The following is a 14186-nucleotide window of genomic DNA, read 5'->3' as shown; positions in this document are numbered from 1 at the left end:
AAAAAACCAAACCCACTGCTGTAGAGTCGATTCTGACTCATAGCAACTCTGCAGGACCAAGGAGAACTGCCCCACAGAGTTTCCAAGGCTATAATCTTCACAGAAGAAGACTACATCTTTCTCCCATGGAGTGGCTGCTGGGTTTGAACTGCCGACCTTTCAGTTAGCACCTGAGCTCTTAACTGCTGCACCACCAGGACTCCTTAAAATCCCCAACCTGAAGACAAAAAAAAAAAAAATGGGGGGTGGGGAACCAGACAGTCAGAAATTCAATAATGAAAGGTCTAACATTTGTGTCACTGAAGTTCCAGGAGAGAAAAAGTGAGTGGGGCTTAATTTTTTTTTTTTTTCTTTGAAGAAATAAAGGCCAAAAACCTACAAAGTTCGGCAAAAGACATAATCCTACAGATTATGAATTCTACAGATTCATTCAAGCTGAGCAAACCCCATCCAGGATAAACCCAAAGAAATCCATACCCAGATATAATCAAGTTTCTGAAAACTAAAGCCAACAAAAACAAACCTTGAAAGTAACTAGATAAAAAGCTATGCTGCATCTACAAGGACCAATGATTTGAATGACTGTGGATTTCTCATCAGAAACTATGAAGGCATGGGAATCAATAGAAACTATCCTTAAGGAAATCTAAACCAAAAACTAAACCCATTGCTGTCGAGTTGATTCCGACTCACAGTGACCCTACAGGGCAGAGTAGAACCACCTCACAGAGTTTCCAGAGAGCACCTGGTGGATTTGAACTTGCTGACCTTTTAGTTAGCAACTGTAGCACTTAACCACTATGTCATCAGGGTTTCCTAAGGGAGTCTAGGTGCTGGATTTACTATACAAAGATATGATCAAAGAGCTAAAAAAAGTCTAAAGAACTGAAATAAATATGAGAATGATGTCTTCCCATATAGAAAGTGCCGATAAAAATGATTAAAAAAACAAATAGAATTTCTGGAGTTGAAAAATATAAAATCTGAAATGGAAAAATTCACAAGAAGGGCTCAAGAGAAGATCTGACCTGAGAGAATTAAAAAAAAAAAAAAAGAAACAGAATTTAAATATAGGTCAATTATTATTATCCAGTATGAGAAACAGAAAGAAAAAGAATGAAGGAAAATGAACAAAGCCTCAGAGACCTGTGAAACACCACCAAGTATAACAGTATACTGAGAGTCCCAGAAGGAGGCAGACAAGGGCAGAAAGAAAATTTGAAGAAATAATTTGATTAAAAAAAATTGATCTATACACCCAAGAAGTTGAACAAAATCCAAGTAGGATAAACTCAAAGAGATTCACACCTAGACACATAATCAACCTATCAAACGACAAAGGCAGAATCTTAAACACAGCAAGAGAGAAGCAACTCATAACACATTGACAGTCTCAAGATGATTAACAACTGATTTCTCATCAGAAACTATGGAGGCCAGAGGTAGCAAAACTGTCCTTAAAAAATGAAATAGAGATTGAGATATTCCCAGATAAATACCGATCAAGTGGATTCATCACTAGATTCTCCATACAATAAGTACTAAAGGGTGTGAAATGAAAAGTGCACTAGACAGTATTCAAATTCACATGAAGAAATAAATGGTAAAGGTAACTACATAGATAAACATAAAAGACAAGATAAACGCATGTTTTGTTTATAATCTATTTTATACTATTTGATTTGAAAGGCAACTGCATAAAGCAATAGTTATAAATCTGTGTTAAGAGATACACAATGTATAAAGATGTAATTTGTATGACAACAATGGCACAAAGATAGGGAAAGAAATGGAGATACAAAGGAACGAAGTTTTTGTGAACTACTGAAATTAAGTTGGCACTAATTAGAACTAAACTGTTATAAATTAAGGTGCTAAATGTAATTACTTGGACAGCCACTTAGAAAATAACTCGAAAAATATAATAAAAGAAATGAGAGCTGAATTAAAATGGTACACTAGAAAATATTTACTTAACATAAAAAAAAGGCTCTCTACAAAGGAACAAAAAAGGCATAAAACAGAGAAATAAACAGCAAAATGACAGATGTAAAACCTACTTTATCAGCAATCACATTATATGTAAATGGATTAAACACTCCAATCAAAAGGCAGAGATTGGCATAATGGATTTTTTAAAAAGACCACACTTTAGATTCTAAGATATGTTTTTCAAGGAGTGGCTTGTGGAACTGACATACCAACCTTCTGGTTAACAGCCGAGTCCTTAACCACTACGGCTCCAGGGCTCTGAGATAAAAATAAGATTGAAAATAAAAGGATGGAAAAAGATATACCATATAAACAATAAGCAAAAGACAACTGAAATGACTACACTAAAGGCAGACAAAATTGTTACTAGAGACAAAGAAGGACACTTTATAAAGATTAAAAAAAAACTCATACCATCAGGAAGATATAACAATTATAAACATGTATGTACTACTAACAATAAAAAAAAAAGTCCCCAAATATAAAAAATATTGACAGAATTGAAGGAAGAAACAGACAGCTTTACAAAATAGCTAGAGATTTTAATACTCCCACTTTCAATAATGAACAGAACGACTAGACAGAAGATCAAAAAGGAAACATAACACTTGAATAACATTATAAGCCTACCAGACCTAACAGTTATAGAACATTCCACTCAATGACAGAAGGATATATATTCTTCACAAGTACACATGAAATATTCTCCAGGACAGACCATAGGTTAAAAAAAAAAAAAAATTTTTTTTTTTTTTTGTAGGTTGGATCACTAAAAAAAAAAGCTCAATAAATTTGAAAAAATTGAAATCATAAAAAGTATCTTCTCAGATGATGAATTAAAATTAGAAATTAGTAACAGATGGAAATTCACAAACTTATGAAAATTTTAAAACACATCCCAAAATAACCCATAGATCAAAGAAGAAATCACGAAGGAAATTAGAAAATATTATGAGATGAACTAAAATGAAAACACAACATACCAAAGCTTATGGGATACAGTTGAAGGAGTGCTCAGAGGGGAATTTAGAGCTATAAACCCTTGTATTAAAAAAGATCTCAAATCAGTAACCTAACTTTCCATCTTAAGAAACATAAAAAAGAAGAAGAAACTAAACCTAAAGTAAGCAGAAGGAGGTAAATAACAAAGATTACAGTGGAAAGAAATACAAAACAGAAATATAATCAATGAAACTAACAGCTGACTCTTAGAAAAAGACAAAATGGACAACCTTTAGCTAAAATGACCAAGTTAAAAAGAGAGAAGACTCAATTTACTAAAATCAGAGATCACAGAGGGGACAGTAGTACCAACTTTACAGAAATAAAAAGGACTAAAAGGGAATACTATGAATTTATATGCCAACAAATTAGATAACCTAGGAGAAATGGAAAAATTCCTAGAAAGACATAAACTACTGAAACAGAAAAAGAAACAGAAAATCTGAATAAACCTATAACAAGTAAGTACATTAAATAGTAATTAAAAAAAAGCTTCCCACAATGAAAAGTTCGGGACCAGATGGCTTTACTGCTAAATTCTACTAAACATAGAAGAGTTAACACCGATCCTTCACAAATTCTTCCAAAAAATAGAAGAGGAGGTAATACTTCCTAACTCATTCTATCAGCCAGTATTACTGTGACACCAAAATCAGACAAGGCTATCACAGGAAAAGAAAACTAAACTATAAATCATGTACCTCTGATGACTATAGACACAAAAGTCCTCAACAAAATACTGGGAAGCTGAATCCAGTAACATACAAGGGTTTTAAACCATGACCAAATGAGAGCCATCCCAGTACATAAGCTTGGTCCAACACATAAAAAAAAAAATCAATGTAACATACTATATTGATTAATAAAAGACAAAACCACAGGATTATGTCAATAAATGCACAGAAAGCATTTGGAAAAACCCAACACCCTTTCAATGATAAAAACTGAAAATAAAATTGGAGTAGAAGGAGAGTACCCCAATCGGATAAAGAGAATCTACAAAAAACCTACAGCTAACATACTTAATGGTGGGAAACTGCTTACCTCCCCCCTAAGATGGGGAACAAGGCATTTAACAAGTAGTGGGTTTCCTAATGCAATTTAAATATTTTAATAATTTCTCAATTTTAATTTCTAATACTGTTTAAAAACATATATATCACCCATATTAAAAAAAAATTCACTTTGATTCCTAACAGTGGAGTCCTTAGACCAAAAGGTTGAGAACCACTGCTGTATACTATTCCCTTACACAAATACAGCATAATTTATTTGTATATTCTGTTACTCATGGACATATGAGTTGTTTCTAGTCTGGGAGTATAACAAATAAAGATGCTATAAATATTCTTGTACATATCTTTTGCTGCACGTTATATATCCATTTCTACTGCGTTTATACCTAGGAGTATAATTACTGGTGATAGGGTATGTGGAGGTTCACTTTTAATAGACATTGACAGTTTTCCAAAGTGGCTACTGCACATATAGTCTGAATTGAGATGTGCTAAGTATAAAACTTACACCGGATTTAGAAGACTTAGGACAAAAAAAAATATTGTTGAATATCTCATTAATAATGTCTTTATTAATTACATTTTGAAATAATATTTTAGGTATAGTGGGTTAGATATATTAAAATTAATTTCAATGGTTTCTTTTTCTTTTTTAATGTGGCTACTGGAAAATTTAAAATGACATATAATGCTTGGAAACCCCGGTGGTGTAGTGATTAAGTGCTACGGCTGCTAACCAAAAGGTCGGCAGTTTGAATCCGCCAGGCGCTCTTTGGAAACTCTATGGGGCAGCTCTACTCTGTCCTATAGGGTCGCTATGAGTCGGAATTGACTCGACGGCCCACCAGTGCCATCAAGTCAATTCTGACTCATAGCTACTCTATAGGACGGCAGTGGGTTTCTAATGCTTACATTTGAGGCTTATAGTGCGTATTTTTTAGTGCATATCTCTTGGATAGCACTGCTCCAGGGGGGAAACAGAGAGAAGTAAAATAGGCCATAGCAACACTGCATGTAAGAACCATCTGAGATGCTTATGAGAAGGGCACCCAGTTTTGAGGAACCAGAAAAGACTCCCCAAAGAGGTAACATTTAAAGGAAAGCTGAAGGACAAGCAGGAGTTAGTCTAGTGATGAAAATGGGGAGGAAAGAGCCAGGCAGAGGGAACAGTGTATGCAAAGGTCAGGAGATGAGAAAAACTGTTGGTGTGGCAAGAATATGATAGTGAAGAAGGGTGGTAACAAGAGACGAACTAGAAAAGTTAAAAATTAGCCAGACCACGAAGGGCCTAATGAGTTATGTTTGTGTCTTAAAAATAATAGGGGACTTCTGTTGGGTTTTAAACAGGAAAGTAACACAATCAGATTTGCACTTTTAAAAGTCACTCTGGCTGTTGCTACATGGATAATACACTGCATCAGAGCCAAGACTAGTTAGTGGCTGTTACAATAATGAAGGCAAAAAATGATGGACCTCAAAATGAAGAAAACAGCAGTAGGGAGAAGTGAACCTTAGATAAATCCCTACTCTTGAAGCTTCAGAATTTAGGACTCATATTTCTTCGATTGACTAACTCTAAACCTAAAAGATGTTTTAAATATTCATGAAAGTCAGTCAGACAATAAAAGGCTTACTTTCTTCCTTAAATTTGAAAAGGTAAATTCCAACTACTAAACATTCTACTTTGCTCCATTAAATCCCAGTGTTCTATAAGATTGGCAACATTTCCCGTTTCTATAAAAACTGAAAGTAAATTAAAGGTAGATACCATGTTACTCTCCTTCGCTGGTAAAAACATGGGAATAGAAGAATTTCACTTCTTCACCAAGCTGAAAGTAGCTGGGCAGTGAGTTATAAAATATTTGAGAAGAAAACTAGAAAATCGGACTGTCGGCTACATTTACTTTGAAGTTGCAAGAGCCACTGAAGTCGTATTTTCTGGAATAAACTATACAAGAAAAAAAGGTCACTTTCTTTTTCCAAATGTGTTTGGAAATTCACAAATCTACCAATATATTCTTGACTCTTCCAAAGACATAAAGCAATCTTCACCGATCATTTAGTAAAAAGTATTTAACTTGGCAAAAAAGTTATTTGAAATCTCCCTTCTGTCCCACTCTTTGCTACTTGTAATATGGCATAAAGTTGTGTTCTGCTATGCCATTTTTTTCACTGACAAAGATGACAGCCTTTAGAACTGATTTTGCCAAAGAACCATTCTTAGATCTCTCCCCTTATAGCTTAAGTTCTCATCCCCTGTCATTTGTTGTACAACTATTCACCACAATATCCCTTCTAGCACTAAGTGTTCTTAGCCTTCTCTTTTCGAGATTAAATAACTTCCTAAATGTCCAAACTGCTCTACTGAATTATAGGAAGAGAAATCACCCTCAACCTCTCTTAACTCCCTTCACTGTGACCTAATGATTTCACCTCATACTACTTTGAGAAAACAGAAATAAGCAGGTGTCATCTCCCAAACATACAGACCTAAGTACACTTGCACCAATATTTTTCTCCTTCCCTCCTGTCACAAAAGAGGAAGTACCTCCATTTTTCCTATCAAAAGGGCAACTCATACTCTTCTTTCTATCTCCATTACCACCACACTGGTCCAAGCTTCTGTGTGTCTCACCTGGATTATAGCCAAAACCTTCTAACTGGTCATCCCACCTCTACTCTTGCCAGTTCACATCAATACTCTACACAGGTGCAAAAGTGACTGCTTCAAAACATAAATCACATGTCACTTAAACCCCTCCAATAGTTACACTTAACATAAAATTCAAATTCTCTACCATGATCACAAAGCTCTAAGTGCCTGCCTATCGTTCTCACCATGCCTTGTCACTCTCCCTTATGACCCCTATGCTTCAGCTACACTGATCTTATTCATTTACCTGTAACACACCAGCTCTTTCACATTAGCTCTTCCCTGATTCTCAGCCTTTGGCATGTCGTCCCCATGTGCAAGATTCTCTTACACCAATCCTAACATGGTTAGCTATCCTTTAGGTCTTATAAATGTCCCTTATCAAAGAAGCCTTCCTCTAAATACTGTATTCTGTGTGTTATTTACCACCCCGCTCCTTGTTTGTTTCCTTTATAGCACTTATTATAATTTATTTGCTAGACTGTAAGCTCCATGAGGGCAGAACCCATCCACAGGTGGTAGTGGCTGTGCCTAATAATACAGTGGTGGCATAGTGGTTAAGTGCTACAGCTGCTAACCAAAGGGTCAGCAGTTTGAATCTGCCAGGCGCTCCCTGGAAACTCTGTGGGGCAGTTCTACTCTGCCCTAGACGGTCGCTATGCGTCAGAATTGACTCGACCGCAATGGGTTTGGTTTTGGGTTAGACATAAGCAAGTGCTCAATAAATATTTGCTGAATGAATGAGTGAAGAGAGAGACAGGATTAGGCTGCAATCCTGACTCACTACGTCCTAGCTGTTTCACCTTAGATAAGTCACAATTTCTCTGAGCTTCAATTTTCTCTACACAAAAAATGGGATAAATACCTTATAGGATGTTAAATTAGACCTACTAAAGATTAACTGACAATGAAAAAGACCAAGCACAGTACCTGATCTTAATTGGATGTTTAGTTTATTTCCCTCCCTTCTATAGCTTACAGCATGAGAATCCACCAAGCTAAAAAAGGAAGAGGCTTTGATGATTTGCATCTGAACAGACAGATTAATAACTTGTTGTTTGTAGAATCTAATCCCATACCTTAGAAAACGGGAATAAGTAGTATACATCTATTATCTAAAAAAAAAAAAAAGGGGGGGGGTGGAGGAATAAAGGAGGAGGAACAGGAGAGAAAGGTAATCTTGGAAATTATAATTCATCAATTCAAGTTCCTAAACTTACAACAACTTTCATTTGTTTATGAAGACTGGCAGTAAAAACAGGATTAATACTCACCCTAAAATTCTAAAATCAAAACATGTTCTCTTTACTTAGATCTATATAAATCTCACTTATATTTAATGTACTTACCTCCTTTTTACCTAACTTTCATTCTTTACATCATAATATTACTGAAAAAAGGTGAAAAGCAAAAAATCACCAACAACAAAAACAGCTCAGAGACACAAAAAGGTCTCGCTGTTCCCTTAATCTCTTGATAAGCTTTAAATTTGCTAACCATATAAGCCAAGATTTTTCAGTCCAAACATTTTCTTTAACTGCTGCTCACTCTTGAGCCTAACATCACTTTTATGTTTTCTTCAAAGAAGATTTTACTTTCTAGGAGCCTTCTAAATTATTTACCGTATTGAAATCGCCTCCATATTGTGCCTGGAATATTGCTAATCATCTCAAAGCTGTCACTTACTACTTTCTAACTGATAAAACCCATTGCCGTCAAGTTGACTGCGACTCATAGCAACACTATAGGGCAGAGGAGAACTGCCCCATAACATTTTCAAAGAGCGGCTGGTGGATTCGAACTGCCGATGTTTTAGTTAGGGGCCTAGCTCTTAATCACTGCGCCCCCAGGGCTCCTTCTACCTAACAACCACCTAGAATTTTACGGAATGTGCTGCCTACCTTCATATTTCCTTTTCATTTATGAATATGAATATATATATATGTATATATAAAACGTAGATTCTAAACTCAAGGATGGTTTTATGTTAAGCAATTAATTCAGCTTTATTCAATACATTTTATGTAATTAAGCTTGACTTTTTTAGAATTGGACTCTGGTTTAGATTTCTCATGTTCCACTTATTTCTACAACTGTTCTAAAATTGGAACTTCTAAGCTATCCTTACACTGGAAATTTATAAAATGCTACTGAATGTTCCATAAAATTCATGGGAAAAGATTAGATATAAAATCCAAGTTTAGTAAAATGAATCATTTATGGTACCACAACATCTAGAACAGTACTGTGCACAGCAAAGATCCTATCTATATAATAAGTTGAAAACCAGTTTAAACATGAATTATATCACAAGTCAGTATATGCCAGAAAGAGTTCTCATTGCTGCCAAATGCTCTAGCTGCATATAACCAAAATCTAACCAACTGCAACTCTTCAAGGCTACTGCAAAATGACATAAAAAACACAACAAACTTTCTAAATTACATTTTAAGGCTTTATCTTCATTTAAAAGCAGAGTTTTTCAAACTAATGATGGCAGTCCATTTGGGGGTCCAATGTTAATTTAATGAGTCCAGACACCAGCAAACAAAGAGGGTGAATAAACAGAAAATACCAGCATGCATCGAAGATACTATGGTTAGTATTACTTCATGAATTTTATTTTACACACACACACGTACATACACACACACAAGGAGTAACATAAAATGTACTTTAAGGTTGAATTTGAGGAAAAAAAATAAAAGTTTGAAAACACTGATCTGGGGGACAAACAGAAGCAGAAAAAGAACTGGACGTAAAGCAAAGAAGCTGTTAACGTTACCAAATTACGGTTTGGGAGTGAGCAAGACTAATAAAATCTTCGATGATGAGACCATTACACATTTGTAAAAGCCAGACAGCCCTACGTGGGAGATGAAAAAGCACCCTCCCCTCTCACAGCAGGCCTAAGACAAAGCCTAGTGAAGCTCACTGTTGTCCCCACTAATGTTCATATCCCTTCAAACTTATAAAGGCAGAGGTTATCCTTTAATTTCTCCTCCTAACTCTTGGGCACATTCAATTCTATTTAGATGCAGCAGCTCCCGAAAGGTAATTATTGGTCCTTGGATAACTACTTCTAGGAAATGCTGTCACGTGCCGTCACGTTGATTTGAACTCATAGCAACACTACAGGACAGAGCAGAACTGCCTACAGTGTTCTTAGGCTATAACCTTTACAGGAGCAGATATCCAGGTCTTTTCTCCAGCGGAGCAGTGTTCCAAGGTAGTTTCAAACCGCTGACCTTTTGGTTAGTAACCAAGTGCTTTAACCACTGGGCCACCAGGGCTCCTTGTAGAAAACAGTAACTGTACTATAATTCACAACTGAGACAGGATTTCAAATAAGACCTTAGAATTCAGGAAAGTAACTTGAAAGTATAATACACATTATAGTCCACCTAAAATGGTCATGTGAAGAGAATAAACAGCAAATAAACACAGATTTAAAATACATACATACATAAAGTATTTAAAAGATTCAACACACGACTTCTTTTGTCATTGCTGTTATTAGGTGTTGTCAACCTCTATGTACAACAGAATGAAACACTGCCCAGTCCTGCGCCATCCCTACAATCCTTGCTATGTCTGAGCCCATTGTTGCAGCCCCTGTGTCAATCCATCTTGCTAAGAATCCTCCTTTTTGTCGTTCATCCTCTACTTTACCAAGAATGATGTCCTTCTCTAGGGACTGGTCCCTTCTGATAACATGTCCAAAGTACGGAAGGCAAAGTTTTGCCATCCTCCCTTCTAAGGAGAATTCTGGCTTCTTCCAAGACAGATATGTTTATTCTTCTGGCAGTCCATGGCAGTGGTGGTTGTTGTCAGCTGCTGTTGATTTGGTGCCAACACATAGCTACCGTATGTACCAAAGAACAAAACACTACCTGGTCCTTTGCCATCCTAACAATTGTTGCTATGTCAATCCATGGTATATTTAATATTCTCTGCCAACATTATAATTCAAATACATCAATTCTTCTTTGGTCTTCCTTATTCACTGCTCAGCTTTTGCATGTTTACGAGGCTACTAAAAACACCATGGCTTGGTCAGGCACACCTTAGTCCGCAAAGTGATTTGAACACTTTAAAGAAGTCTTTTGGAGCAGAGGCACAACTTGGAGCTGTTTAACATTTCAGTTAATAGCTAAGAGTCACTGTGCGAAGTTAGTATTGGAACTGCCTGGATAATGACAGTCAACTTGCTTTTCTTTCTATTCTATGGTCTTTGTTAAGAGTGACTATGAATATTCAGTTATTTCAACAGAGCTTTCTAATTATTTTTGACTGTATAAGGAACTGTTTAATAAATTACAAGTAATATCTGTTTTAAGAGATAGAAGGTAATGGCTAGTTCTCAGATGAATTCACTACTCATCTCAACTACCGTATATTCGAGTTACACAAATTCCACTACTGTATTTGTTATGGAAGCACGCTTCCCCCCCCCCCATACTATTGCTGTTTTCTCTAACATGAACCCATATATGGTTGGAGAGACTGAAAACAGAGGACAAAAAGCATAGCCATAAAGAGAATTTCCTTAGTTGCAGAGTGACGGATTCCTTTAATCTCTGCTCATACAATGAAATGATCTGCCTGGCTCACTATCTCCTTTTTTCTTATACTTTGAAAACGTGCTGTGGCTTGAGAAGTCAATCCTTTGAATAACCACTTGCTAGTTTTTTAATTTGGTCCCACACTGTTGGAAAAAGGAGTTTCAGTCTTTGCCTACCAACAATTCCTTACCCATTGCCATCGAGTAGATTCCAAAAATTCCTTACTGAATACAAATTTTTGATAAGCACCTACTAGAACATCGCTTTGTGCTTAATACTATAGAATGTACCAAGACATATTATCAGGCTCACAATCTCTAATCGCTACAGGCAAAGAGATTTTTAGTTCAAACACCAATTATACCAGTTTTAATCAAAGAAGAGCTAAAGGAACCCATTTATGTATCTTTTCTGATCAGACATCACAGAAATTCAATTCTGATTACAGCAGAGGACCAAGCTGGACATTCCTAATCACCCTAGATTAAAGGTGTCTCCCACTTTCTTCTCTCTCTTGGGCCATTGCACCAAACCTGTATCAGAACTACACCCACCTTCAGGCTAGAAGAAACAACATAATAGCTTATTGATCTCTAATGTAGACCCAAACCCACAAGTCATCAACCAAGTAGGGATCACTGCCACTTGATGCAACGAAAAATCAAAAGTCATGCGATGAGTTTACTGGCCACACACAAACACACCACTGGCAACTGCCACATCAAGTGTGGATCAGTCTAAGCAAAAACCAAAAAACCTTAAATCCATCAGATAAGGGAGTAATACACTCCAAACTACACGGAAAAGACTACTATTTCCTGGCTATTGGCAAATGCCAATTTGAGTTCATTAAATTCTTAGAGTAATTTCTGAGGTTTTAAAAGTTACCATTACATTCAATCCCACAGATAAATGCTTTCAAAAGAAACAATATTTGCTCACGAATTACATGTTGCCTGAACATCACTACCACCAAATTAGTGTTTACCGCAAATGACTTTAGACTTCTTGTTAAGTAAATTTTCCCAAAGAATTATAACGTCTAATTACTTTATTCTGGAGAAATCAAAGCACCACTCCAAAAACTAAAGAGTAACTGTCTTCTTTGAAACACCCAATGTCTTTCACTAATAAAATAATAAATCTCTCAAGCAATGTTCTTTCCAGTTAATTCAATTTAGCTCTAGTTCTGATCTCAATGTATCACACAAAGCTTAATCATCACAGATAGTCTTCAGTCTTCTCTTAACCTCAAAAGAATATAACTAACCCGTTTAAAAAGTAGACTGGAAAAAAAACAAAAGTGACAACATTAGGAGACAATGATGAGAAAAATGACAAGTGAACTGGGAGTCAGGGCAGTCATCCGCGCCCTAGGAGGGAGAGCTCGAGGTGAGGCTGAAAACTATGTACTGGCCTTCTCCGTGTGCTGCTTCTAGGGAAAGACCAGGATCCTGCCCTCCCGAGGTGAACAGAGCCTCCGCCCCCGAGGCTGAGGGGTGGAAGAAGGCAGCCCGGTGTTTTTTCAGGGAGCGAGTGAAGGGAGGGATAGGTGCCGTGGGAATTTCACAGGAGACAGAACTTCTCGACCCCGGAAGGGTAGGGGGTGGCAGGACCGTCCCGACAGAGGCGGGGGGCGGTAGCCCCCCTTTCTCACACACGCACACATTTTCGTGTGTGTGGACTGTGCAAGTGGCTACGAGTGAGGAGCCGGCCGCCGGGGCCCTCGAGCCCAAGTCGGGAAGTCCGACAGTCACTCGTTCGTTCCAACAGGGGTCCCCCCGCGCCCGGGACCCCCAACCCCTGTTCAACACCCCGAGGTGGGCGAGTGGGCAAAAGCATCCTCTGCCTCCAACCTCTCCGCCGCAGCTACCCCTCGCTCGGTCTTTGTCCCGCAGGCGCCTGGGGTCTCTCCCCGGGTCCCCCGGGGAAACCCTGTCCTGGAGGCCTCGGGGCCCGGGGTCGCCCCAGCTTTGTTCAGTCAGCGGGGCGCGGAGACGTGGACACTTACCGTACACCCCTCCGAGAAAAAGCAAGACCCACGCAGACCTCCACCGCGGAGACTCTTTTGTGCTCCAGCGACGGGCCATAACCACGGCAGATGGAGGGAGCGAGGAGGAGGAGGAGATGGAGAAGTAGGAGGAGCCGGGGCCAGACGCCGCCACCGCCGCCGCCGCCGAGCCCCCGGCTGCTCCCTGCGCTCTCCGCGGCTACGGGAGGGGGAGGGGAGGGGCGGCCGCCGTCCGCGCGCGCTCCTGCCCTCCCTCCGGCCCTCGCTCAGCCGCTTAGCAGCTCCCACCCGGGGCGCCGCGAGAGCCCCCCACGGGGCGGCCCTCCCCGGGTCAGGAGCAGGCAACGCGCTGGCGTAAGGCGAGGGGGCGGCGAACGCGAGACTCCGGCCTCGCGCCGCACAGGATAGCCCCCGCCGCCACCCGCCAGACGGAGCGCGAGCCGGGACCCGCGCTCATCCGTGCTATCGGCAATCCCCTGCTCCGCCTGCCTTGGTGCCCGCCCCGCGCTCCCCCGGACTTTGGAAGTCTGGGGGCCGCTTTCTCCGCGACCGGAGCCTGAGGAACGAGGCAGTGGCAATCGATGAGCGAGCGCGCGAACGCCGGCCGCCGGCTGTTCTTGGGCTGAAGAGCGGGGGCGGGTCGCGGAGCTCCGCCGCAGTCTAATGCGTTGAAGCCGGCCCCGCGGGTGGGGTGGGGGCGAGTTGGGAGACTGAGGGTGGCTGCATGGAGAGGAAGAGTGGGTGGTTGGAGGCTGGGAACTTGGGAGTTCTTTTCCTCGCCCCACTTGCCTCCCCTTAATATCGGCACGGAGCTCGAGGTGGGCACCGGCGGGGGGAAGGAGGGAGCTGGGTTTGCACGCCCCTGCTCTGGGCATCCGAGATGAGTCGGGCAAGGCTAGAATGCGGAACTCTCCCAGTCTGGTGTAGGAGGCTGTTTGACATCACTC

At 39.6% G+C, this 14186-nt stretch overlaps 1 protein-coding gene across 2 annotated transcripts in view; it reads right to left on the bottom strand.

Annotated features, from left to right (window-relative positions):
* LRP12 (LDL receptor related protein 12) overlaps window positions 1-13680 on the bottom strand; it is a 70537-nt gene extending 56857 nt beyond the window's left edge. The window contains exon 1 of one of the 2 annotated variants that reach the window (XM_049853816.1): window positions 13240-13680. In XM_049853816.1, the coding sequence (XP_049709773.1) occupies window positions 13240-13318 (79 nt within the window). In that variant the 5' untranslated portion in view covers window positions 13319-13680. The remainder of the gene's footprint in view (window positions 1-13239) is intronic. The other variant, XM_049853817.1, reaches the window with a different exon arrangement.
* Between the last annotated feature and the right edge of the window lie 506 nt (window positions 13681-14186).

Source organism: Elephas maximus, chromosome 15 (genome assembly GCF_024166365.1).
Source record: "Elephas maximus indicus isolate mEleMax1 chromosome 15, mEleMax1 primary haplotype, whole genome shotgun sequence".
NCBI classification, from domain to species: Eukaryota; Metazoa; Chordata; class Mammalia; order Proboscidea; family Elephantidae; genus Elephas; species Elephas maximus.
The sequence above is the reverse complement of the archived record's forward strand: the minus strand, read 5'-3'. Positions and strand labels throughout refer to the sequence as shown.